The sequence below is a fragment of the Lissotriton vulgaris genome, chromosome 11 (genome assembly GCF_964263255.1).
Source record: "Lissotriton vulgaris chromosome 11, aLisVul1.2, whole genome shotgun sequence".
Lineage (NCBI taxonomy): Eukaryota > Metazoa > Chordata > Amphibia > Caudata > Salamandridae > Lissotriton > Lissotriton vulgaris.
In genome coordinates this window covers 420,431,951-420,459,906 of record NC_141699.1, presented here as the reverse complement: position 1 = coordinate 420,459,906, position 27,956 = coordinate 420,431,951, and the positions used below count along the sequence as shown (strand labels likewise).

The window sequence follows — 27,956 nt, the reverse complement described above, 5'->3', positions numbered from 1 at the left end:
ACTACCCTAAACCCTAAAACACTACCCCAAGCACAACCCTTCCCCTACCCCCAGTCCGCTCCCTACACGGAAACACTACCCTGCACGACCCCCCTGACACTACCCTAAAACACTACCCTACACTACCACAACACTACCGTAAACTACTACCCCCAGCACAACACTACCCCTACCCCCATTCCGACCCCTACACTGAAACACAACCTCCCCAACACTACCCTAAAACACTACACAAACAAACACTACCCTAGAACACTACCCCAAGCACGACCCTGCCCCCAGTCCGCCCCCCACACTGAAACACTACCCTGCATGACTCCCAACACTACGCAAGCACCACAACACTATCCTAATCCCTAAAAAACTAACCCCTGCATGACCCTCCCTCACTCCAGTTCCTACACACACAAACACTACACTGCACGCGCCACAACACTACCCTAAACCCCAAAACACTACTCCTCAAACACAAACCCTTTATAAAAACACAACCCCTCTTACCTCTTTCTCCTCGGTGCACGTTCCTTGTCCTTGGCTGCAAGCACCCGTCATCGCTGCAATCATCCAATCCAGTCCTTAAAGAATTCTCCACTCCCCACTGCCGTCATCGCTGCCTCCTCGTCACATAATTCCGGGAGCAGCCATACATGCGTTACAATGCATGTATTGAACAGCGCATGCGAAGTAATAACATGCGTAGTAAAGGCTTGGGTTGTTATGGTACGAGAACTAAAAGTCACGTACTAACAGGTGTTTACCCCTGCCAACCTCTAGTGTACTGGCTGACTGGTGTAGACCAGCCTGCCACCATAAAGAGGTTTCTGATCCCCTGCAGCTGAGAGACCACACTCTCTAAGGGCAGAAACAATGCCTCCTCCGGCCAGAGGTGTTGTCACCTCCTCCAGCCAGGATGGCTAAGTAATCAGCATATCAAGGGATGCGGCTACAAAGGCCTCTGCCACCTTTGATATGTAACCCAGTTTTCCCTAGACCAGGGAAATGCCACCCCCTGCCTCTGGCCCATTTAGCACCAGGAGAAGTGGGAAAATTAGCTAAGATGGCCTACCTGATGTGAACACAAAAACTAGAATTTCACCATCTTGGTTTTTGGTGGATGTAGGCTCACTGGGTCAGGGTTATGCCCACTTACCACAGGAAGTGGTCATATAGGGTGTATAGTCACTCTAAAGGTAAGTAGCTCATTCGCTATTACCTGTCACTCCCCTTAACACCCCTAAATTGAGTATTTAGGAGGCACCTCAATGCCAGGAAATTAGATTTGACGGATCCAGAAGAAGAGCACAAAGAGGAACTGCGAGAAAACAAGAACGGAAGACTGCAGTGGACTTTTGGCGCCAAATCCTGCTTGCCTGACATCACCAGTCTTGAAAATTGTGACCGAGAAACTAGTCTTACAGCGGAGGAACTACCAAGAACCCTGGTAGACAGCCAGCCCTTCACAAATTGTCACCAGGTTCGACCGGAGCCGAACAGCACCAATGCCGAACCCCTGCAGCAAACAAAGCCTGCAAGAGTCCAATTTGGACTTCCACTACACCAAGACAAAGCAACCGTAGAGGGACGTCAGCGTCACTGACACCCACTTCCAGAGTGGTCCAGCTGTCCTGATTTCTGCATCCTCAACCGGTAAGACCGACAACAGTGAGGGCATTTAACGCACAGAGTCCAGCCAACCTATCCACTCTGAACCCCAGTGCCCTAGCCAGGGTACCCTGGAATCGACTGTGCCTTCTTGATCCCAGGACCCTTGTGACCCCGAGCCCCCCATTGGGAGCTCCTGGACTTGTCTCCAAGTCCCTATCTGCAGCCTGTTTTTAGATGGCCTCCATTCTTTCTACTGGCATAGCGCGCAAAGCTATCAACCTAATCAGCACCTCTCCACCTGGACGCCCCAGGGCAAGTAACGAGTCACTGCTGGTGGTACTTAGGACCTTTGCCCCCTAAGTACTGAAGGGGACCACAAGAAACCGACTGTAAATAACTGTATGCAACATATGCCTTTTTTCCCCCTGTAGGAAAGCATTGCGATGTATTTAAGTGAACATTTATACCTGTAAAAAACTAAAATAATATTTAAAAAATTACTTACTTGATAAATGAGTTCTTGGTAGCAAAATGTATATAAAAATGTGACTATTTACCTAAATTGGTCTCGGATTTATTCTCGAGTGGGTGTCTCATTTATTGCCTCTCTGAGTACAACAAATGCTTAGCACTACCCTCTGATAAGCTTAAACTGCTCCCCTACACTACTACAAATGACAGCATTTAGTGTTATAAATGTTCACTCTGTAAACCAATAATGGTTGCCTGGACTCTACACAGTGTACCTCATTTTGGTCCACTATATAGAGAGCCAGCTTCCTACAACGTCCTAGATAGCGTTACACAAGCAGCGTGGAAAGACAAAGCACAGTCCCTAAACAGTACCCCAGTCCTAGCTCAGGAAGCTTACCCTCATCATTCAGTTAGGAGGGGGGGGGAAGAGATGATATTGTAGCTCCTACTAGTTGTGAATTAATCAATCAATCAAGGAATTTGTAGAGCACGCTACTCACCCGTTAGGGTCTCAAGGCGCTGAGGGGGGTCGCTACTGCTCGAACAACCAGGTCTTGAGTTGCTTCCTGAAGGCGAGATGGTCCTGTGTCAGCCAGAGGTGGGTGGGGAGGGAGTTGCATGTCTTGGCTGCCAGGTAGGAGAAGGATCTTCCTCTGGCGTTTGTTTTGAGAATACGTGGGACGGTGCGAGGGCGAGGCTGGCGGAGCGGAGCTGGCGGGTTGGCATGTAGAATGAGAGGCGGTTGTTGAGGTATCTGGGGCCCGCGTCGTGGAGAGCTTGTGTGCGTGGGTGAGGAGTCGGAATGTGATTCTCTTGCGGACGGGAAGCCAGTGCAGGTTCTTCAGATGGGCAGAGATGTGGCTGTGGCGGGGGTTGTCCAAGATGAGTCTTGCCGAGGCGTTCTGGATGCGCTGTAGTCTTTTCTGGAGCTTGGCTGTGGTCCAGGCGTAGAGGGGGTTTCCGTAGTCCAGGCGGCTGGTGACGAGGGCCTGGGTGACCGCCTTCCTGGTTGCAGTGGGGATCCATCTGAAGATTTTTCGGAGCATGCGCAGGGTGTTTAAACAGGACGATGAGACGGCGTTGACTTGCTTGGTCATCGTGAGGGAAGAGTCCAGGATGAAGCCCAGGTTGCGTGCATGGTCAGTTGGCTGGGGTGCGGTGCCCAGGGTGGGTGTTGTTGTCCAGGCGCTGTTTGTAGGTGGTTCTCTTGGCGGTCAGTTGGTGGTGCTTGCGGGTGGCGTCCTTGAGGGCTGTCATGTTCTCTGTTGTCTGGTTCTAGCGCCAGGATTTCTCCAGGGAGCAGCATGTTTTTTTGGAGTTAATGAGGTCGTCCGTGAACCATGAGGCTTTCTTGCTGTGGGGCCCGCTTGGTGGTTTCTTCAGTGGAGCGAGTTCGTCGGCGCAGTCGGTGATCTATTGTGCGAGGTTGCGAGCTGCTTCGGCGGGGTCCGTCGTGATGGTGGGAGGGTTCTGGCTGAGGGAGGTGGTGAGCTGGTCGGCGATGATCTTGCTCCAGCTTCTGCGGGGGGCTTGTTGCAGGTGGTGGTGGGTAGTGGTTTCTTGAAGGTGAAGTGGACGCAGCTGTGGTCTGTCCAGTGGAGTCCGGTGGAGTGGCTGAAGGAGATGTGCTTGCTGGAGGAGAAGACGGGGTCAAGCGTGTGGCCGGCGTAGTGGATGGGGGTGTTCACCAGTTGCTTGAGTCCGAGATTTGCGAGGTTGTCCAGCAGGGTGGTGGTGTTGCTGTCGTTCTCCAGGTGGAAGTTGAGGTCGCCTAGGAGGATGTAGTCTGGGGAGGCGAGGGCGTGCGGGCTTGCGAAGTCTGCAATGGCTTCGCTGAATTGAGTGCGTGCGCCTGGGGGTCTGTAGATTAGGGTGCCTCTAAGGGTAGTCTTGGGATCGGTGTGAATCTGGAAGTGCAGGTGTTCGGCAGTGGTGAGGATGTCGTCTGAGTTGGTGGTGATGCGGATGGTGTTTCTGTGGATGATGGTGATGCCTCCTCCGGTTTGATTGATGCGGTCCCTCCGGGTGATCTTGTAGCCCTCCGGGATGGCTATGGCGATGTCGGGGGCTGAGAAGGCGTTCATCCAGGTTTCCGTGAGGAAGGCGACGTCCGGTGCTGTTGTGTCTCGGAGGTTCCAGAGTTAAAACTGCGTGCTTGTGAACTGAGCGGGTGTTGAGCAGGATGCACTTGAGGAGATTCTTGCTGGTGGTAGGTTTGGCGGGTGTTGCTTCTGGGCGGATGCAGGTGAATTTGCACTCCTGGCAGGTGAAGGGTCCGTGGGTGCGTTTCTGGGTGGCCAGGTAGCAGGGGGGGGGGTTCGGCCGGTGTTGAGTATGTGGAGGGTGGCGGCGCCGTAGGTTCGTCAGGTACGGTGGCATCGTTGGGGTCCAGGGTTTCTGGCGCTGGGCGCGGACGGGCGCAGACGGGCTTGCCTTTGGCGCGCCTTCGGCGCACAATCGGAGCGCCCGCTGCGCGGACGCTCTGAGGGCGTCATAAGTAAGGAGCCGGGAGGGAGGAGCAGCTGGGTGGCGGGAGCGGGGCGGCAAATGGGCTGGCGGGGGGGAGGGGCCGCAGGGAGGCAGCGACGGGAAGAGTCTGGGGCGGGCAGGGAGGCGGCGGCTAGGTCGTCCGAAGCGAAAATGAACAAGCAGCGAGGAGACTAGCTAGCAGGCAGCGGTGGCAGGCAGGAGACTAGCTGGTAGGCAGCGGTGGCAGGCACGCAGCAGTGGGGGCGACCTAGCCTGGTGACAGGCCAATCAGGTGAATCAGGTGACCCTACTTCTATAGGGCAAGGACTAAATCCCGACAGCACAGTGCTATAAGCATGTTGAGTACAGGAGAATGACTGCTGATGCAAGGAAGACACAAAGACGCTAGCCGTCTAGGCGGAGGAGCCACCACATCGGCGATTTGTGGTAACCCACAGGTGCTGCCCAGATGCCTGCCCCGACCACCTGGCGCAGCCCTAGCCCAGCCCAGCAACCACACCATACTCGCCACCCACGAAAGGCCAGAGTATCATCTCCCTGGGACCTCTCTGGATCCGCCAACCCACTATCTGGCACCCCACCACTCATCGCTCGTTCGTCCTGCCGAACTCCTGCAGGCCGGGAGGGGCGGCCTCCCATGGAGGGAGGTTGGAGAGGGATTGGAGGGCTATGGCGGTGGCTCCTGCATGTCCTTGCCCGTGTATTGCTCCTTTTCTGTGCAGCCAGAAGGGTCAGGTCCTGCTTTGGGGCCCAGTGAAGGCTTTCTCTTAGGCAGAGGGCAGAGCCTGGCTGAGGGCGTGACAAGGAAGAGGCGAGGAGCAGAAAAGCACCGAATTCACAGCATGCGAGGAACGAGTAAGACAGTTGTACTCAACAACCATGAGTGCAAGCCCAGGGTCCTGCGGAGATGGCCCAGCTAAGATTGGGTGCTGCTTGCTGTCCTTTACTCAATTGTTTGTTGACTAGACTAGAATACAAAGAGCTTAAAAAAAGAAACAACTCCTCACCTGGACACATCGGGTCGCATCACCGCTTACCACAAACCTCCCTCCCTTCCTCTCTCCTGCCTGGGACGTCAGTAGACCGTAAAGGAGGAGATGGCAAACCGGATGGGAGGTGAGGCGAGGGTAGGTGAAGGGTGGCAAGAGAGGAGAGAAGTCTTGTTGTGTTAGTAAGGAGTGGTTGGCGCGGCGGAGAAGGTGTCGAAACTGGCACCTTCGATACTGCATCCAACTTCGTAGCTAAAGATCCTCCTCATGAAAAAGCAGACCCACGTAAGCCAAAAAAAATAGGATATAGAGCCCAAAATGAAAATGTGTCCTGGAAAAAAGATCAGGTAGATGCACCCCCCTCTTTGCCTACCCATCACTGCCCCAGGCCTCCTCTACTCCTCCCATTCTAGATACGGACGATCTGGAGATGAAAAGGAGACGCCAAAGTAGAAAACCTACAGCTAAAACACCCATCCCTAAATGGATCAATAAGGCAGGTTATCCATAAAACTACTGATCAAGATTAATTTGGGTCAGCAACTCCCACCATACGGTCCTCAGCTAGCCTACACACGAGTTCTCGTACTGCTTGCCAAGAGGTCCAGTTACCCCCGGCCAAGGCAGGGCTTGGAGAGGCAAAAAAATTGAGTTGCTGCCCCAATGCCAGTCACCTCTCAGAAAATATGAGAACTATGAATGGGGAACTGTCAATGTAAGGCAACCATGAACTGGCGCCACCCCTCCCATCAGCCCAGTTTTTACAGACACTTCCGCAGCAGAAACCAGGCAAAACAAGCAGTTGGTAGTTGCTCAAGTCCACACAAGTCCACCAGACCGCTGGGACAGTCACAGGAATACAAGACCAATATGTCCCCTACAACAACCTCACCAACGCCAGTTAGGAGGGAAAGGAGGAAAAGCATAATGGACCAATAACTGGTTAATTTCTCAGACCGTTTTCCCTCAACAAATAAGGCATAAATTGAAGTTACATTCACCCAAACCTCTACATTCATTAGGGATAAATTGGACAGGGTCACCGGCCAAGCCCAGGTCAAAGCGTTCCCTGCTACTAGCCCTACACTGGTATCCATCAGCACCTTGCAAGGCACAATTCCCAGGGCACTCCTCTGGCAATGAAAAAAGATGGAGCTGCAATTAGACTTGATACAATTATTGGCAACCCACCTGTCCAAAATAAGCTCTATGGTTATCCGAGGAGAAAAAGCTAGGCCCCGGTAAACTTACAATAGACAAATTAAGCTCTCTGCCAGAGATGTTAAGTATGTTAGTGGAAAGCGCAAAGATCAATATACAGAGGCGCAGAAGTTAACAAATACCCAGGAGGAAAATCAAACTATGAACGGATCTGTTAGCTCAACAAACTGCCCCACAGTACCAGCAAATGTCACAGCTGTACCATCTGGCCACGCGTGGGAGACCAATACCTCACCCACAAGCTCTTTCCATCCTGTGGAGAAACAGCCCAGTCCAAGCCTGCCTAACTGGGACGTGTTCGGACTGCTGCACTCCACCAGGCCCCTGTGAACTTGGTCTGTACTCCCCTTCCAGCAAATACCATCCTTTCCAGGAGAGCGAAAAAGAGAATGAAAAAGCAGACAAAGAAACAACAAATCTTAAAAAATAGATCTCTGACCTTGGGGACATCCAACACCTCTGGGGCTTATGCAGGGCTTGGCCCAACAAACTTTTTCCTCATATTTTTCTCAAACTAAGCCAACATTGTAGCCACACATGGAAGGACTTAAAACGAGGGAATCCAAGAAGCAAAACAAACTAATGGTGCCACTAAGAATACCACGGCTACAACGAATAAGGATGCAGAGACTGTTGGGACACTTGTCAGAGATCCATCAAACAGCAATCTGACATGATATGGAAATAAGGGGCCACAGCCAAACACAGTCAATCTTGAGGCACAAGTGTTCAGCCAAAACTGCTTCTGTTGTCGGTAGGAAATGGACAGCAGACATGACATACTGTCAGATTGCTGCAATTCGGCCTAACAAGTAAGCCCCAATATGGCCAAGAGATAAGGGGGTCATCACTGAACCCAGTCACTGCAGGGTCTCTTTCAGCAGCAGCAGACACCGAAATGGACAAATAAGCACTGGCCCTTCACAGAACTTAAATGACAAAATGTAGAGGGAGATCATGTATTTTTAACCTGAGGCAGTGAGGGGGTCTGAGCACACATCGCCGGCCCAGCGGTATCAGAGAAAGTGTACTGGTGGACGAGGTAGCTGGACTCCTGGTGAGTGTCCCCGGCTATCGTTGGCAATGATAAGAGGTGGGAGCGGAGGAGGGACTATGAAGCATGGGCCCATCGAAAAGTTCACGAGGCCGAGTGGAGGCGCAGGGGCTGCGGGTGGACACCAAGACCCAGGGCCGGACAATGTGGTGTTGATGGCAGCTATAACCCAATCCAGGGACATGTTGGACGCGAAAATAGGTGCTGTGGGAGCTGATGTTACCTTATTGCGCCAGGATCTGCACAATGCTGTGGCCCGCATCACGGAGGCAGAACCCAGAATCTGGGGAGTGGAGGACGATGTGGCGGGCTTGAAGCGCAAGGTTGCCAGCATGGAGGGTGTCCAGAAGGGCCTGGCGCTCCGAGCAGAGGATGCGGAAGGGCGGGCCCGGCGGAATAACCTGCGATTCGTTGGGCTCACGGAGGGCTGCGAGAAAGGTAACATGAAGAGATTCTTGGCCCAGTGGCTAGAGAGCTGGCTCCCTCCTGAATCCCTATCAATATGCTTTGTGATAGAGCGGGCACATAGGGCTCTTGTGCAAAAGCCACCAGTGGGGGCCCGTCCCCGGCCTGTGATAGCCAAACTGTTCAACTATCATGATTGTGATGCTATCCTACAACAGGCAAGGGCGAAGGAACCCCTCCTTTATGAAAAACAGAGGATCCTAATTTTACCGGACTATACAAGACTAGTGCAACAACAGAGGCAATCCTTTACAGCGGCCATGGCGCGCCTTCGTGACCTCAAGCTCCCCTATGCCTTGCTCTACCCGGCCCGCCTGCTGGTGGTCTTTCAGTCTCGCACCCACTTCTTCGATACCTCCCCCGAGGACGTATTTCGTTGGACAGGTGAGACGGTGAAAGTGAGGGTGCATACCCCGCCGGGCATGGACTCGGATTCTTCATTGAGCGGGGCACAGTCGGAAACTGCCCGGGGGTCACGGAGCAGATGGAATTGGAGGTCCAAATCCAGGAGAGGCTCCACCTCAGGTGGGGCTGTAGAAGGGAAGAAGGATGCCTCTGACCCTCCGACAATAGATCCTTGAGCACTCGGCCAGCAGGCAGAGGGGACTCTGAAACTCATGTGATTTTGCAGTAATTGGTAGGCCGGGGGCGCCACTGTCGAGTAGCAATGGGACGGAGAAGAGCCTGATGAGATTCTTGGTCTACGGCAACTATGACTATATGGAGCAGCTTGGTGGGGGGAGATGTATGAGGGGGCGGACCATCCCCCTTGCTTAGGGCTTGTTGGGGGGGGCGGGGGAGTTAGTGTATGGGCTGTTTGATGGGGATCCATTGGTGTGGACGGCCTCAGGTCCTGCGTTTGGGGCCGGGAGTTGTCCATACCGCGACAGGTACTTCAGCATTTTTGAGGTATGGGGGTGGGAGTTGGGGACGGGGGAGGGGGGAGGTGTCTGTCTTGGGGGAGGGGGTGTTTGTTCAGGTTGAGTCGCACGATAGCTAGGGGGTCTCGATGGTTCTTGTGTATGCAACTACATGGGCCCACATTTGGACACTTGCTATACTTGTTCCCGGATGGCAACTACAGGGATTAGGACTCAAGGTCCCAGAGCATCCATTCTTGTCATTAGCTGGAATGTGCGGGGAGTGCTAGACAAGGTTAAGAGGGGGGGGCAGTCCTGCGGCAGGCAAAAAGGGAGCGAGCTGATATCCTGCTACTATAGGAAACTCACCTGTTGGGCAATAAAACACCATGCTTACAGCGCTATAGTTACCAGCAGGTTTATCATGCGGGCTTTGTCAGGGGATCACGGTGTGGCCATACTGGTACATCGCAGATTGTCCTATACTCACTCGGCTCAATGGGTTGATCCACAGGGCCAATACATATTTGTCAAGGGTATGGTTGGAGAGGAATCCCTGGTAATGGGGAGTGTGTATGCCCTGCCTCCTCTGCAGGGGTACTTGGTAGAGAAGTTATTTGCAGTATGGGCGGATATCCCTGAGGCACTAGCGGTGGTTGGAGGGGACTGGAATGATATTATGGATGGACTCATATCGATATCGGGTGGCCGGAACATCCACCAAACTAGGAGACATGGTTAGGTGGCTGGACTGGGTAGACACATGGCGATACTTACATGCACATAGACGGGAATATACTTTCCTATCAGCGATCCACAAATCCTTCTCTAGAATAGATTACATATTTGTCCCGCGAGCTGTCATTGGCAGGGTGGAGTCGGCGGCCATATTGTCGCGTGGGCTGTCGGATCATTCCCCCGTTACCTTAGAACTTATCTTGGATAGAGGGCGGCAGCCATTTTGATGGCGCCTCTCCACATGGCACCTTCAACATGAGGATTATAGGAAACACATGGGGGAGGCCATAGCACACTTCTTGGTGGAGAATGTTAGGTCGGTCACGGATGCTGGGACGGTATGGGAGGCCCTGAAACCCACACTTCCAGGAGTGGACATCGCTTGGTGTGCGGCTGCTCGTAGGAAGCGCAGAGCGGACTTAGTAAGGGCAGCAGGGGACATAGAGGCTCTGGAGCGACGCTGCAGTGTCGATGGAGAGAGTCAGGTGGTGGGGCAACTTCTCTTGGCACAGCAGTCCTATGCGTCCCTGCTATTGGACGAGGTGTGACAGGTGTGGCTGGCGACGCGCAGCAAGATATATCAATGGGAGGATAAATCAGGAACAATGCTGCATCGGCTATGCCGAAAACACGTTCCAAGTACAGACCCTACCGGGGATCCTGGATGATGCTGGGGCCCCGATTACGGACCCAAAGGAGCTGGCTGAAAGTTTTGCAATATATTATACCAAACAATATGCCTCGAAAGAGTGCCTCCCGGCGGACGCGGTTGACAAATTTATTGCAGACCTACCACCACGTGCGGTGTCAGATGAGGTGCGAGAGCGCCTCGAGCTTCCGTTGACTGAGGAAGAGTTGGGTTCGGCCCTGGGGGAACTTAATACCGGGAAGGCTCCAGGACCCAATGGGTTCCTGAGTAAATTTGATAAGAAATACCACCTACAGCTGGGTGCGCACTATAGAGCATCATTGGAAGAGGCCAGGAAGCGAGGTAGCCTCCCCGCAGATTGGAGGCACGCTGAGGTGGTGGTATTCCACAAGCCGGGCAGGCCCCCAGATCATCATGCATCATACCGACCAATATCTCTCCTGAACGTGGAGGCTAAGATTTTGGCCAAGGCTCTAGCTAACCTTCTCCTACCCCACATTGCGGGGCTTCTTCACCCAGATCAGGCCGGGTTCATGCCCCATAGGGCGACTAGACACAATATTCGACTGGCCTAGTTCGAGACACCAGGGAGCAAGCATCACTCCTTTTGGCTGACATGGACAGGGCCTTTGACACCTGGAGTTGGGTATACCTGTTCGCACTTTTGCCTCGGCTTAACCTAGGGCCCCACTTCTTGTCGTATCTGCGGCTCTTATACACTGACTTGACGGCCTTGGTTCAGGTGGTAGGGGCCATATCCTCTAAATTTCCCATCGGGCGTGGTACTAAGCAGGGTTGCCCCCTCTCACCGTACCCGTTCGCCCTGGCCATGGAGCCGCTGGCGGCATGGGTGCACATAGATGCGCAGCTGCCTGGCTTTGAATGGGAGCTCGGACCATTGGATAGAATTGCGCTGTACGCGGACGATGTCCTGTTTTTCCTCACAAATCTCAATAGGTCGGGCCGCGTCTGCTACAGATCATGCAGATATTTGGCGAAGCCTCCGGGCTATACATGAATCCTCGCAAGTCGACCCTCTGGGTGCTGGGGGAGCGCTCTGGGGTGGAGAACGGGGCATCCACACTACAGGTGGCGGTGGGGGGTATTAAGTATTTGGGAGTGTTTTTATCTGAGGTGCCTGCGGTCTCCTGGGAGCGAAATCTGGTGGCAGTTTGGGATCGGGTCCGGACAGCGAGGAAGACATGGTCATGCATGCCCCTCACTAATTATATCGGTTGGCCATCTTTAAGATGGTGGCCCTTCCATGACTGCTATACCAACTACAGAACCACCCCTACCCGATTCTACCCCACTGGTTCCGACAGGTTGACTCGGCGCTGGGGCAATTCCTTTGGGCGGGTGGCGCGGTGCAGGTTGCGCTGCGCACTTGTTTTTTGTCGACGTACTGTGGTGGTTTGGCAACCTCCGATATGCTGTCGTACTACCAAGCCTCCCATCTCCTGTTCCTGAACGAATGGTGGTATGGGGACAGGGGGGATCCGGCATATGCTCTGGAACGATATCTTATGGGGTCCAACACTCTACACACAGTCTTATACTCGGCACCACTGCGAAAGAGGTTGCCACCGGACACCCAGGTAGTGTTTCGGGTTTGGAGGCAGGCCCTACGTCGTATGGGATGGTGGGGCACATTGACCGAGGAGACCCCCTTGTGGCATAATGGACGTCTGCCTACACTGGCGTCTCTCCAGGGTTTCCGGGGCTGGGACAATATAGGAATCTCGACGCTAGGAAACGTGATGTCAGGAAAAACACTTAAATCCTTCCAAGATAGAAGCAAGGAATATGGCATGCCCCGGTCCCAATTCTATAAGTATTTACAATTCCAACATGCCATTGCACCGAGCATGGAGTGCCTTGACTCCCTCCCCGAATTTAGAGGCAAAGGTATTTATGGGTGACCTGGGGAACAAAAAGATCTCTCATATATATCAGACCTTAGTTACACACTGCTCCACATCATTGCAGAAACTTCGGGAGTCCTGGGAAAGGGATATGGGGGCATTGAAGGAAGAAGATTGGCGGGAGGCACTCAAGGCCCCTAGAGGTGCGGCCATAGCGATGCGCCTGAGGCTCATTCAATTCAAATACCTGCATAGGGTCTACTTTACAAGGGAGAGATTGTGGCGGGCTGGCCTGATTGCTTCCCCAGACTGTCTCCGATGCGGCCAGGAGGTGGGGACGTTGATCCACACAGTATGGAGTTGTAGTTCCTTGGCTAGGTTCTGGAAAGGGGTGTGGGACTGTTTGTCTGAGGTCCTGGGGTGGGAACTACCTCGTACTCCACAACTGGGTCTACTACATGTGCTAGAGGGGGTGGGGGGTAATATATATAAAAGGCACCTACTGTAACTAGATCTAACCCTAGCCAAAAGAGATGTGGCCAATGCGTGAAAAGATCTCCGGGCTCCCTCAGTGCTGGTGTGGAAGAAAGGGGTAGACTACTGTATGGGGCTGGAACAGCCAATCTTTGTGGCCCGAGGCTGCCCGAGGAAACATTACAGGATATGGAAGCGATGGGCGGACTATCGGGGTCTGTGGCTGGAGCCGCCGGCGGAAAAGGAGGCTTGCCCGGCGATGGCATAAAGGGGCCAGGATGGAAAGTGTGTGTACACTATCAGTCCAGAGCGTGGCTTATATGAAGGGTGAGACGATATTGTGCGACTGGGATGGGTGGGATCCGGGTGGGGGGAGTAGGGGGAAGGGGAGGGATAAGGGGTGGGGGGGTGTAGTATTGTTAGGTTTTGATGTTATTTTTCGATTCAAAACGATTTATAGATTGCCATTCATCTGATGCTGTGTATTTGATTTGCAGTCATCTCCGGAGTGCGGAGTGCTGTGCCATGTGTGCAATCTGTTGATAAAAATTTGTTTTTTTTAAAAAATGCGTTTTAATGGCATGTGTTGTGAAATCATGTAATGTTATGGTAGTTGAGATGTAAAGACGGCGTTGTAAAAGCATGCGTTGTAATTGCATGTGTTGTAACGTCATATATTCCTATACCGCCATGTCGATCTCTCCTCTTAATTCGATCATTACAACTGCGGCCGTAACTACCTCATGTATCTTAATAATGTACTTTGTAAAAGATATTCAACTTATTTCTTTTTAGCACAGGACGTATGACGTTAAAGGGGTAGAATGAGGAAGTAGGGTCTCACTTTTAACCCTTTTGGGAATGATTTCTAGCATCTCCCTGCACCTAACGAAACACTTTGATAAAGCATTCTATTCAGTTCTAACATTATTAACAACCGAAGTACGGCCTCATACAAATACAGTACCAGTAGAATGCACTTTGACAACATCCATAATGACCCCTTGTACAGGAAATTCTGGAGGTTAAGACCAGTATGCATTTTATCAATGTATCTGAGAAAACATAATATTAATATCTTTTAGATAATTTTTCTTTTTTACTTACCTTTCCGTTTGCTATTTTTTTGCCATTGGTTTATTGTAAGGATACGCACATGGTTATGGATTGTATTGACTAAACAATCAAATTTGACAATGACAGTTAGACCTTTGAATACAGTAAATATGGGTGCAAGTAAACCAAGCAAAGCTAGCATGTAGTATCCTGGATACTGAATGTGTACTTAGTAAACTGTGGGCCACAGTGCACAACGACCTCAATCCAGAATACAGGGCTTTACATGCCACAGAAGTTTGAGAGTACTGGGCATAGACAGACAGAAGTACATCCTTAACAAAAGTGATGAAGAGTTTAAGAGTGTACGATTTAGCAACAGCTGATTTTAACTTAGAGGGCTGGAGCTGGGTGGCAGACATGGAGTTGGAAATGTTTTGATGGCGATGAAGAGGTTAGGTAAGGCTTTATTGGGAAACATTAGGTTGGTATCCCCATCTTCTGTAGCGCTGGGATGCTTAATGGTAGCCATGTGCTATGTAAGTGCCAATAGAATAGAATATTGCTGCAAAAATTCAAATAAAAACGATAGAACCTAACTAAAGGTGCAAGAGGACATCACATACTACTTAACCCTCTTTGCCTCAATCAGAAATCACAATCCTATTGATATTGTAACAAGCTTATGTGTTTTAACATAATTTCTGAGAAGAAAGAGTGATGTTGAAGCCATCACTTAGAATAGTTTTAATCGATTCTGATTCATTTGTTCTCATACGGACCCTGGGCGAGTGCTCTTTCCAATGAGAAATCCCATTCCCTTTATGTTTAAATAACTTGGATGCTACGCGGCAGAGATACCATTGGGTTCTAGTGAGGCAAACGTCATAAAATCATGCCAAGATTGGGTTGATATTTTGAAGCGTGTTTCTATTTTTTTATTTGCTTCATGCAACTTACAACTGATGAGATATTTAATCAATGTGCTTAAGGACTCACCATAAAGGCAAGCCAGATTGAGAGATGGTGTACCTTTAAAAGCAGACTACATGAGTATGGGGTGTTGACAGAGGAATTTTCAGCTCTTTTGTAATTATATGGACTGAATACAATCAGAATAATATTCGCAAGGCCTAATTTAAAGCGCAGCATGAGTGAATACAAAAGATTTAAGTGGGCCATTCCCGTACCCACTTAGACTTAAGCACTTAAAATCACAAAGCCCATATAATCAGAGTTGAACGTAAAAACCTTAATAAAAATTGGTCCCTCCGTTCTGCTGTATCAGCCCCAAGAAAATGGCACGTTAGCCAGTTTCATTGTTTTTTGCTTTGCTCTCTTTTTTAAAGTGTCTCTTGTACTAACGTACTAACGGATAACTGGCCAAAAAGTGCTCAATATATGAGACAGTAGAGGCAAAATGGCCTCACCGGAGAAATCATAATCTGCTCTAGCACAGTAGTGGACAATACCACTAAGAATGTGAAGTAATATATATAAATATTTGGAATACTTACCAGCAGAGTCATAGCCTCGGTACTCAAGTCTCTGGAGACCTTTAATTAGGGTTTCCAAGATCTCACGTCTAGTGCGGGGCACACAGTAGTTGAGGTAAGCGAAGATGCCTAGAGAAAGAAAATAGAAATTTAGAGATTTAGTTCTAACAAGAATTCGCAAAGCTGATACACCAGTTCTTAATGTTGTGATGTACGCACCCTGGTATTGACCCAGAGTTAATAATGTCCGAAACCAGAGGACTCACAACAAACCCCAAAAAGATGGATCAGGCAATCTCAAATATGCAAAGAACCTTCTAAAATGTATTTGTATCTAGTCGTTTTAAATAAAAAAGTAAAGAATATTATAATGGTAAGGTATTTATACGAATAGATATATGAAACTGAATTCGTTTTCAATGTCATAGTTATTATTGATTCATATAGAGAGCAGGTTTTTTTAAATATATTTATCTTCCGATCTATGTGGCCTCCCAATAGCAGACGAGAATTTTACAGGCCAGCAAATACCAGGCCGAATTTTAACATTCTACGGGTTCAGAATTAGTAAACAGCAAAAACCCCATCTTGCTGTTGGAGGACACCCCTATCTATGGTCACAAAAGTAATGCACATTTACAGTCGGATCCACCTCTTGTAGGTCAATGTAGAGTTTGCAAGACAATCCTCTCCTACAATAATTCTGTTTATATGGTCATTTAGAGGCGCTACTTTTGTTCACTATGCCCACAATTCTAACCTGGGTGAAAAGTTCTTCACTTGCTATGTAAAGTTATCTCTCTTGAAGAACGCGAGCGTATTTTTCACTAGCTCTCTAGAGACTCCAGTTAACTGTTTTGTATAGTCAGATAGGCATAAAGGTTCCCACTGTCAGTGAACGTCTCGCCGGCATGGTTGGTGTGCTACAGGAGGATGCTGAAGCATAGTAAAAAAAAATTAAATTGTTTTTGAAAAGAACAAAAAAAAGTGTGAGGTTGCAACACCATGCATTCCTTAACAATGAGAAGTTTGCACTTGCGTATTACTACTGTAATCCAGCCATAAATTAATGAGAATGGAGGTGTTTACCGAGTGAAACTCTGATCCCAAGGAGTGGCTCCACTGAGTCAATGGCTCGGCCCCACCTGTGCAGATTTCAACCGTCTGATATTCCCACAGGTTCTGCTTCCGGGCTAATTATTAACTGCAAGTGGCCCAAAATGCTATAGGGTAATTTATGACGAGCGAGACTGAGGCATTGCAGTTCACTGGCAGCACACCATTCTGAGAGGATCATACAAGAAAAAAAAAATATATATATATACGACATTCCTACGAAGACAACTGACGACGAGTTATAAATGTTCCTTATGAGAGAACGAGTCAGACATTGTATTGTATTATATTGTAATAGCATTTATATAGCGCTTACTACCCCTGACGAGGCGTCGAAGCGCTTTTTCGGCGGGTAGCACGCTACTCCGGGACCCACAGAGGATTAGTTTTGAATTAGTATAGTGAAACATGCAAGTACATTTTAAGTGGTGGATAGATTAGTCAGTTATTTGGTTTTGGAATGATAGCAGAAGGATAGAGTAGGACAAAAGTTAGTATTTATTTATCGCTTGCTTGTTGACGCATGCTATTCAGGGAGCCTATAAAGGATTAGTGGTGAGTTAATATGGTGAAATATGAGGTAATTTCAGTGGTGGATATTAGTGTGTTACTTGGCGTGAGAAGGATAGCGGATGGATAAAAGGGGGAGAAAGATTTGCATTCATATAGCGCTTGTTACCCCTGATGGGTGTTGAAGCGCTTTTTTGGCGAATAGCACGCCACTCCGGAACCCATAAAGGATTAGTGATGAAAATTAGTATAGTATAAATATGAAGTAATTTGAGTAGTAGATATGTTATTCAGTTATTTGGGCAGTATATTAGTATAGTTGAATATGGAACATGGAATTTGAGAAGTGAACATGTTAGTCTGTTAATTTTGATAGAAAAAGGATAGTGGAGGGATAAAAGAGTGAAGGAATTTTTTTTTTTTTAAAGAGAAAAAGGGCAGCATTTCAGGCCCTAGTCCCGACCAGTCTCGAACAGGTCCAAACAGGCAACTACCCTTGTCCTCTCCACCCTTAACAGGTCCAAACAGGCAACTACCCTTGTCCTCTCCACCCTTAACAGGTCCAAACAGGCAACTACCCTTGTCCTCTCCACCCTTAGCTGAGACGCCTTAAGCCTGGCCCTTTCTGTAGCCCTAGTAATCAGGTGACCCCCTTCAGCCAATGGGAACCCTAGCCCTAACACTATCCAATCACAACACTAGCCCTAACATCTTGAACCAATAGGAGACCAGGACCTTGCAGCCAATCTTAACCCTAGTCCAAGCAGCCAATCAGTTCAAAAACCCTGATCTCGACATCCAATAAAGGCCTTAGTCCTACCACTAGTCCCAACCCAAGTCCAAGCAGCCAATGGTACAAGTAGCCCTAGTCCCTACTTCCAATAGAAAGCCTAACCCTACTCTAAGTCCCACAACTGGTCCAACAACCAATCACACCAGAAGCACTAAATCGCTACTTCCAATTAAAGGTCTAACCGTAGCCCTAGTCCCACCCTACTCCCAACAACCAATAACATAGGAAGCCCTAGTCCCTACTTCCTATAGAAATCTGAACCCTAGCCCTAGCCCTAGTCCCAACCCTGCAATGATTGAATCACAGACCGAGAAACCAATCCGAACCCTCAAATACCCAGCCAATGAGGACATTAACCCTAACCCAATAGAAACACCAGATACAACCACCAATCAGTGTACACATGTGCCAACCACCAGCACACCATATAAGGTCCCAGCAACCTCAGACAAGGTTTGCTGGCCAGGGAGTTGGAAGCTGCTTGCTCCTGTTCAGAATCTCCTAGGAGACAGACAGGCTCAATCCACAACTTTGGACTTCAGCAGGTAAAGGCTTCACTAACTTGAAATCTAACAATACTGTTTGAATAAAGCTTTACTCCCCCTGCTGGCCAAAAAACGAAGTGCACAGGCCCCAGTAAATACAGTTTCAACAGCTCACAGAAGAACCCTCTGATGTAGAAAATCCCTGTTGCTGGGAGGGGGGGGAAGGGGGGGGGGGGGGGGGGATTTGGTAGGGGGCAGGGGGGCTGGCCTCACTGGCTTGTGAACACAAAATGGTGGCCGGGGGTGCACTGTTTCAGCACACAGGCCTAAGCACAGAGCAAAGGAGAAATTTGGAGGGAAAACAGATTTGTCACCAAGGAATGAGAGGGACAAACTACAGAAGTTGGACTGCAAATCCCACAATTCAACACACTAAATGAAGGCAATCATGGGCAGGGAAAGCCACACATTTAAAACACAACACAGGTGACAAAATATGCAATTACAGGCAGGCTAAAACTACAATTTTTAACTGTAACAACCACAGGCATAGACAGTAAACACAGAAAGTGAAAATCGTTTTTTAAATAACTTTTTGTCTTGGGAAGAGACAGCACTAGTCTGTCTCCTTACCACTTCCTGGACTCTGCTCAAAGCAATCTGAGGCACATGTGGGCTGCAACTCACAAGATGGAGGAGACTGATTTGGGGTGCACCCAGCAAGGCCTTCAGGGGCCTGGGCAGGTGTGAGAGGAGGGCTCAGGCTTGCCTGGTAGCTGAATAGCCAATGGTCTGCTGGCCTGGGGGTGGGGTCTGGGCAGCTGCTTGCTCCTGTTCAGAATCTCCTAGGAGACAGACAGCCTCAATCCACAACTTTGGACTTCAGCAGGTAAAGGCTTCACTAACTCGAAATCTAACAATACTGTTTGAATAAAGCTTTACTCCCCCTGCTGGCCAAAAAACGAAGTGCACAGGCCCCAGTAAATACAGTTTCAACAGCTCACAGAAGCACCCTCTGATGTAGAAAATCCCTGTTGCTGGGGGGGGGGGGGGGGGGGGGGGGGGGATAGGGGGCAGGGGGGCTGGCCTCACTGGCTTGTGAACACAAAATGGTGGCCGGGGGTGCACTGTTTCAGCACACAGGCCTAAGCACAGAACAAAGGAGAAATTTGGAGGGAAAACAGATTTGTCACCAAGGAATGAGAGGGACAAACTACAGAAGTTGGACTGCAAATCCCACAATTCAACACACTAAATGAAGGCAATCATGGGCAGGGAAAACCACACATTTAAAACACAACACAGGTGATAAAATATGCAATTACAGGCAGGCTAAAACTACAATTTTTAACTGTAACAACCACTGGCATAGACAGTAAACACAGAAAGTGAAAATCGTTTTTTAAATAACTTTTTGTCTTGGGAAGAGACAGCACTAGTCTGTCTCCTTACCACTTCCTGGACTCTGCTCAAAGCAATCTGAGGCACAGGTGGGCTGCACTCTCCTTGTTTTATTGACGCTTCACGGAAGACAGCGGTAAAAGCAAACTAAAGAAGCTTTTTTTCCACCTTAGTTCCCGTCTGTAGCCGACAGTTCAGGACAAAGGGAAATCTGTGTACTTAAGCTGGGAAAAAAAAACACCCTGCTTCTACCAACACTGGTCAACGAGGGAATCTTCTTATTAAATCCGCCATCTAAGCAGAACACAAACTGCACAGTCAAATGAGAAAGGCAGGTGGGTCTACTTACAGCTCAGCTGCCCCAACTTTCCACCAGGCACCTCAAATATATCTTTAGACGGTATTGGGAGTCAGGGTTCCAACGTTTTATTGCAACTGCATTTGGCTAGAACTTCATGCCGGATTCCAAGGCATCAAAGAGCATTAACGGACAGGTGGTATAGTATACTATGCAGTTTTAAAGTGCTTGCAAATTCAGAAATGCTGTTCCAGCTTTGCAGTCTCGTATCTGGATGACAGCAATGATCTCTACCACGGCCTCCTAGACTTCACACTGTCCATCCTTAAGGACATCCTACCTACTGCTGCATTCCTAATTAAGGGCCCAAAGAAATATGACCACATCATCCCCACCCTGACAGAACTCCAGTGGCTCTGCTTGCCTGCCCATACCATCTTCAAAAACAAGAAGAATTTATTTATTTATTTATTATTGAAATTTATAAAGCGCATACATTTGCCCGTGGGCGTCTTGGCGCTAAGATTACTGTTAGGATCTCTGTAAGTGGCCGCACAGTGGCAGATGGGACTCGCTACTGGTTAAACAACCACGTCTTCAGCAGCTTCCTGAACTGGTGAAGGGAATGACAAGATCTGATTGTTAACGGATGCGAGTTCCAAAGTCTGGCTGCTGTCACTGTGAAGCGCTTGTCTCCCCAAGTGACTGTCCTGGTGCGGGGTACTGCCAAAAGGTGTTGTGACATAGATCTCAGTTGTCTGGATGGACAGTAGGTAGTGAGCTGTTCTCGCAGGAACTTTGGGCCTTGGTTGTGAATGGCCTTGAATGTCAAACAGAGAGATTTAAATTTAATACGGTTCCTGATTGTTAACCAGTGATAGTTTCTGATGGTATGACTGATAGATTTAAATTTCGGGGTCCTAGATAGTACTCTTGCTGCCGCATTTTGAATCAATTGCAGCTTGGAGAGTACCCGGTTTTGTGCATTAGCAAATAGGCCGTTGCAGTAGTCTAAAGTGGAGAGCACGAGGGTGCTCACCACGGTTTTGCCAGCACTTTCAGAAAGGAGTGGGATAATTTTGCGGATAAGCCTAAGTTTGTGGTGGGCATTTGCCGCCGTTTGGTTGGCATGTGCCATAAAGTTGAGCTTCTCGTCAAAGACTATTCCCAGGTTTCTGACCCTGGCTACTGGTACTGGTACGGCTCCAAAGGATGAGGGCCACCAGTCTGCTGACTATGGGGGGGGGTGGGGGGGGATGGGGGGGTGGGGGGGGGAGATCTTTCCGAAGACAACCACCTCCGTCTTCTCGGAGTTCAGCCTCAGGCAGTTGGTGTGCATCCAGTCTTTGATTGCAGACATGCCTTCCTGGAAGCGTGCTGCCACCTGATCTCCATTAATGTTTATGGCGAGCACTAGCTGGGTGTCATCAGCATAGGAAGTAAGGCTCATCTGGTATGATTTAATTACCCTAGCTAAGTCCGACACATATATGTTAAATAGTGTCGGACTTAGAGATGAGCCTTGAGGGACACCACATGGTAAGGCAAGTTCTGGTGATTTGAAAGGTCCCAGCGTCACTGCTTGTGTACGGCTAGACAGGAATGAGGCCAGCAGGTCTTTGGCTTTGACGGCAATGCCCAAATTTCCGACACGGTCAATCAAAACAGAATGATTGACCGTGTCGAAGGCCGCTGAAAGGTCCAACATTATGAGGACAGCAGTCCCTCCAAGGTCTCTAATGGTTCTGATGTCATCGGCGGCCTTAATTAGGGCAGTCTCGGTTCCGTGGAGTTTCCGGAAACCGAACTGCGTGTAATCAAGCAGTTTGTTTTTCTCGAGATATTCAGACAGCTGACCATTTATTGCCTTCTCGACCACTTTGGCTAAGAAAGGCAGACTGGCAATGGGTCTATAGTTCTTCAACTGCTCTTTATCTAAACCTAGTTTTTTTAGCAGTGGTTTTATAAGAGTGTTTTTAAGGGCATTTGGATAAATCCCTGACCTGATTATCGTATTACAGACCATCATAATAGCTGGGCTGATGGTATCGATAATAGGTAGGTAGACCTTGGGTGGGCAGGGGTCCAAGGCGGATCCTGTTTTTATTGATTGCATGATGTTACTGATTTGTTCCCCCTCAAGATCCTCAAACTGAGTAAGCGAACAGGAGGAAGGACAGGTATGCATGGTAGTTGAAACTGGTAGGTCGCTCGTCGAAAACTCCAAGTAGATGTCGTTAACTTTAGAGAAAAAGAAGTTTGCCAACGTGTTACAGAGAGCCTGCGATGGAATAGGTGCTGTGTCGGCGGGCTTCCCGGCCAGTTGTTTCACTACCTCGAATAGCTGTTTGCTGGAATTTTTGGCACTATCAATTTGATCTCCAAAAAACTTTTTCTTGGCCTCTAGAATCATTTTTTTGTAAATGAGCTGAGTCTCCTTGTAGCGGAGCTTGATCGTAGGACTTTCTCCAGTATCTTTCTTGTTTTCTGCATTCTTGTTTTTGTTTCCTAAGTTCTTCTGTGAACCATGGAGCCGAAGGCAGCTTTCTATTTCTAGAGAAGATCTTAGAGGGAACCAAGAGGTCCATAGCGTTTCCTATCCAGTCTGAAAATTGTTTTACGGCATCATTGGGATCCAGGGGTGTGATAGGGCAGGTTTTGATCAGGAGGTCTGTGAGAGCTCCATTATCGATATCTTTCCATACTTTGAAGGGCTCGTGATTTAAATGAGCTGGTCTGGTTAGGGGGGAGTCTTGTAATGGGAAGAGTGCAGAGTATGGCATGATGATCAGACCGGTATGCACCTGTTACAACGCATTTTTTACTCCGCACTACCATTACAACGCGACTTTTACTCCGCATACCATTACAACGCATTGCGCTGGGGGGCGCTCTAGGATAGGGAATAAGTATAATTTACTATCCAACACCTTCCCTAGGGTCCACGGGGACTGGAGTTAGAATAGTAAATTATACTTACCACTATCCAGCACCCCAAAGCGCTATGCGTTGTAATGGTATGCGTTGTAATGGTCGCGTTGTAATGGTAGGTAGTTGTAACGGTATGCGGAGTAACGTCATACATCCGATCAGACCATGTGAGGGGAAGGATATCGTGGACTGTTATCCCTACTATTTTGGAAAAAATGCCATCCAAAGTATGGCCAGCTTCATGAGTAGGGGCATTAACCAGTTGATGCAGCCCTAGGCTGTCTAGGTCATCCCTTAGAGCTTGGGAGTCTGTATCCTCCGATTTCTCTAAGTGAAAGTTCACATCCCCTAGAACCATTGTGGAGTCCTCAGTCACCAAAGACTCAATCAGTGAATTAAGGTTGGCCAGAAAGGCAGCATGCCTTTTTTCCTAAAAACACGATCTATAAACACACAAATGACAATTTAAAAAGAGCGTGTGCAAATTGCTCCAAAGGAAGGCGAAATACAATTTTAAAAGGTGCTATGAAAAATATAGTGCTGCGAGTCAGCTACAGCCCCCGGCTTCTGCCTCAGGGGTGGTTTCACAAGTAATCTGTGTGACTCTGCACAGGAGCGAATTAAATAGTGAAGGAGGGCGGGAGGCAGCGGTGACTAGCGCGTTACCCCTTCCTCACCCAAAATGGCGTCCACCCACAGTCCCAACAGCGTCCAAATCGGCTGTACAGAGTGTGAATGGGGGTCAGGCAATGTCTGTCAGTCCAGGTAGGTGTTTTCCTAAAAACACGATCTATAAACACACAAGTGAAGCATCAACTACAAAGTCATCACAACTGGCATCCCTGCCTGACAAGCTCCCATCTTCAGTGCCCCTAGGCACACCCGCAACCAAGACAACATTGATGGAGAGTATATGTTAAATGATGCATGCCTCTACAAATTCTTACTTATAAAAGAGATTACAAAAAATATTTCTTGATAAAAACATGAAAACCGGTAACTGAAAAACGTGATATGTCATGCTGCATCGTAAAAGCATGCAGTAGCGTTTTTAAATAGGAGCATGACAAAATGTAAACAAAGAGAGAGAAGAAGAAATGAATTTCATTATGCATATAAAAACCTGCTTTAAGAAACAACCCTTAGTTAATATAGAGATTGTGGTGACAATAACTGCTAAAATGAAATGAGGTTGCAGGATAAAGCTCCTGAAATGATTAAAATGCTAATTTCAATTATAAATGGCAATATGAACATCAACAGCTTTCTCTGACGTTAAACGATAACGTAAACTCAGCAATCTGACCGCGAGCAGACGCCACCCGCACCGGCCCCAAAAGAAGCGAAGCATCCAGCAGCGTCGAACCCTCGCAGATATCACAAAAGTCAGCAACGTTCCAAAAAGGTCTTTTCCTCTCAAACTCTTTGATTTTACATTATTCCTCCAAAGAAATCCGTAATAGCAGGGAGCAGGGAGCCTCCGTCAGAACTGCTACTCAGTGGCGGCGTCAACCCGCCATCTTGGTTCTCCTCTTCCTAATTTTTATTTTATTCTAAAGCTACCATCCCAGTTTACAAATTTCAATAATGCTTAGGTCTCTGAAGTGAAGTCTCATATGTGTATGGAAGCCGCTCGCAGCCGTTTGTTTGGGACAGAGTCACTTGGAATACTTGCATTTTCTACGGAGCCTGCATCTGGAAGGTGAAACCCACCCCAGGGACCCATACCAGCACGCCTACAGGGGCCGGGACTGCGAGACCCAGGAACCAACGCGCACTAACAACGCAGCGCAACTGGTGTCTCTTCCCGCCCCCCTGCTCTCACCTATTTACGGCTCGCGGCCCCCGCTCCGCGGGAGCCGCTCGCAGCCGTTTGTTTGGGACAGAGTCCCTTGGAATACTTGCATTTTCTACGGAGCCTGCATCTGGAAGGTGAAACCCGACCCATGGACCCATACCAGCACACCTACAGGGGCTGGGACTGCGAGACCCAGGAACCAACGCGCACTAACAATGCAGAGCACCTGGTGTCTCTTCCCGCCCCCTCCCGTCACTACAACAGCACGCCAGATCACGAGCATGCGGGACGCGCGCGGGCGTGCGCCGGGCTAAGCCCGGGCAAAGGGCGGGCTGTTTGAAGCCGGGAGAGACCGGGACCGGGCCATCCCCCCTGGTCGGTTAACCCTATCCACCTAACCTGTATAAGGACCGGATCACCCAGACCTCGAAATGTGTACCAGGGAAACAAGGAGTAAATCTTCTATGGCAGTGGCAGGAGTTGCTAAAGGTACCATTGACAATTATTTCGTCAAAGCTGGATCTCTCCTGATAGAGGATATTGCAGTACTTGAGAGACGCATTTCCCAGGAAATTGACTGGGTAAGGAGATCATCAATGGACCCTATGGCTCTAGCCAAGACTCCCGATGGAAGGCTAGAAGCAAGCAATTTTGGACATGGGGCTTCGGGGTCTAATCAATCATCCACCAACCCAGACTTCACAATGGAGGCCTCAAATGACCTTGAGGACATGAGCCTAATGACCCTACCTACAGGTCAAATACCACAAACCCCAATTCAAACCCCGCTTCCAACCCCTGATCTCCACGCAGTCATAGCCACCACCAGTGAGAATGTTTCTGATCTCACAAGGGGAGCTAGGGAAGGAGCTATTCAAGAAAGGGGGCCAAAACAAGGGAGGGGGAAAGCCAAAAACCCCTGAGCCCAATCCTGCAAGCGATGATGTCAGTGTTGGCGACACCAACTCTGCCCACTCAGGCAAGGACAGTGTAGTGGCCCCACCTTTAGTCGTTGCACCTACGGACACACCATCTCGCTCTAACAATATTTCCATGGAATTCCCTAGTGATGATATCACATTGGCAGACATAGGCACACTCTTTAGGTCTCTCCTAAGCCCTCTCAAGGCCCGCCTGATAAAGATCGAAGCTAGGCTGGTTCACATTGAAAAATCTACAGTTCAGCTAGCTGACTCCCTGAAACTAGATATCAAGGGAGCCAAAGGGGGCCCGGACGCAAAGACTAAAACAAGCATTGGAAATGCAATAGGTCTCGCATTAGGAAAGTTTGAGCGATTGGTATTGTAAATGACACTTATTTATTTATGTGTTGGTTTTGAAAATAGCAAAATTAATAGCTTTGTCAGTTACAATGTCAATAGTTTTAACTTTCGCAAATGTGACACCTATAGCATTTGTAATGCAATGTGTGTTGTATTTACGTGACTTAGATGTATTGATATTACAAATAACAATGGCTTTTAATTTTGTAAATAATTAATACTTAAATAAAAGTTATTGTAATTTATAATGGCAATACCTTAAACGTTTGTAAATACCTTTTGTGAAGATTATGTTCAGTGTATTTTATTGTGACGAAAATCCAAGAACATTGCATTTGCACCTACACACTCACAGAGCCACACACAGACACACACATATAGATGTGGTGGTGGTGGATCTGGGGAATATGGTGGTGGTGGATGTGGTGGTGGATGCGGTGGTGGATGCGGTGGTGGTCATGGATGTGGTGTTGGTGGATGCAGTGGTGGTGGATGCAGTGGTGGTGGATGTGGTGGTGGTGGATGCGGTGGTGGTGGTGGTGGTGGTGGATGCGGTGGTGGTGGAAGTGTTGGTGGTGGAAGTGTTGGTGGATGTGTGGTGGTGGTGGATGTGGTGTTGGTGGATGCGGTGGTGGTGGTGGATGTGGTGGTGGTGGAAGTGGTGAAAGTGGTGGTGGATGTGGTGGTGGTGGATGTGGTGAAAGTGGTGGTGGATGTGGTGGTGGATGTGGTGGTGGATGTGGTGGTCGTGGATGCGGTGGATGTGGCGGTGGATGTCATGGTGGATGTTGAGGTGATGGTGTATGTGGTGGTGGTGGATGCGGTGGTGGTGGATGCGGTGGTGGTGGATGCGGTGGTGGTGGATGCGGTGGTGGTGGATGCGGTGGTGGTGGATGTGGTGGTGGATGATGTGGTGGTGGATGTGGTGGTGGTGGATGTGGTGGATGTGGTGGATGTGGTGGGTGTGGTGGTGGATGTGGTGGATGTGGTGGATGTGGTGGATGTGGTGGTGGTGCATGCGGTGGATGTGGATGTGGTGGATGTGGTGGTGGATGTGGCGGTGGATGTCATGGTGGATGTCATGGTGGATGTCATGGTGGATGTGGAGGTGATAGTGGATGTGGTGGTGGATGTGGCGGTGGATGTCATGGTGGATGTCATGGTGGATGTGGAGGTGATAGTGGATGTGGTGGTGGATGTGGTGGTGGATGTGGTGGTGGATGTGGTGGTGGATGTGGTGGTGGATGTGGTGGTGGTGGATGGGGTGGTGGATGTAGTGGTGGTGGGTGTGGTGGTGGTGGATGTGGCGGTGGATTTGGCGGTGGATGTGGTGGTGCATGTGGTGGTGCATGTGGTGGTGCATGTGGTGGTGCATGTGGTGGTGCATGTGGTGGTGCATGTGGTGGTGCATGTGGTGGTGCATGTGGTGGTGCATGTGGTGGTGCATGTGGTGGTGCATGTGGTGGTGCATGTGGTGGTGCATGTGGTGGTGCATGTGGTGGTGCATGTGGTGGTGCATGTGGTGGTGCATGTGGTGGTGCATGTGGTGGTGCATGTGGTGGTGCATGTGGTGGTGCATGTGGTGGTGCATGTGGTGGTGCATGTGGTGGTGCATGTGGTGGTGCATGTGGTGGTGCATGTGGAGTTGATGGTGGATGTGGTGGTGGTGGATGTGGTGGTGGTGGATGTGGTGGTGGTGGATGTGGTGATGGTGGTGGATGTGGTGGTGGTGGATGTGGTGATGGTGGTGGATGGGGTGGTGGTGGATGTGGTGGTGGTGGGTGTGGTGGTGGTGGGTGTGGTGGATGTGGTGGTGGTGGGTGTGGTGGGTGTGGTGGATGTGGTGGTGGGTGTGGATGTGATGGTGGATGTGGTGGTGGATGTGGTGGTGGATGTGGTGGTGGA

At 49.3% G+C, this 27,956-nt stretch overlaps 1 protein-coding gene across 2 annotated transcripts in view; it reads right to left on the bottom strand.

The window, feature by feature from the left end:
* GFPT1 (glutamine--fructose-6-phosphate transaminase 1) overlaps positions 1 to 27,956 on the bottom strand; it is a 263,939-nt gene that overhangs the window by 202,126 nt on the left and 33,857 nt on the right. For both annotated transcript variants that reach the window (XM_086943489.1, XM_086943490.1), the window contains exon 2: positions 15,458 to 15,565. In XM_086943489.1, the coding sequence (XP_086799615.1) occupies positions 15,458 to 15,565 (108 nt within the window). The remainder of the gene's footprint in view (positions 1 to 15,457; positions 15,566 to 27,956) is intronic.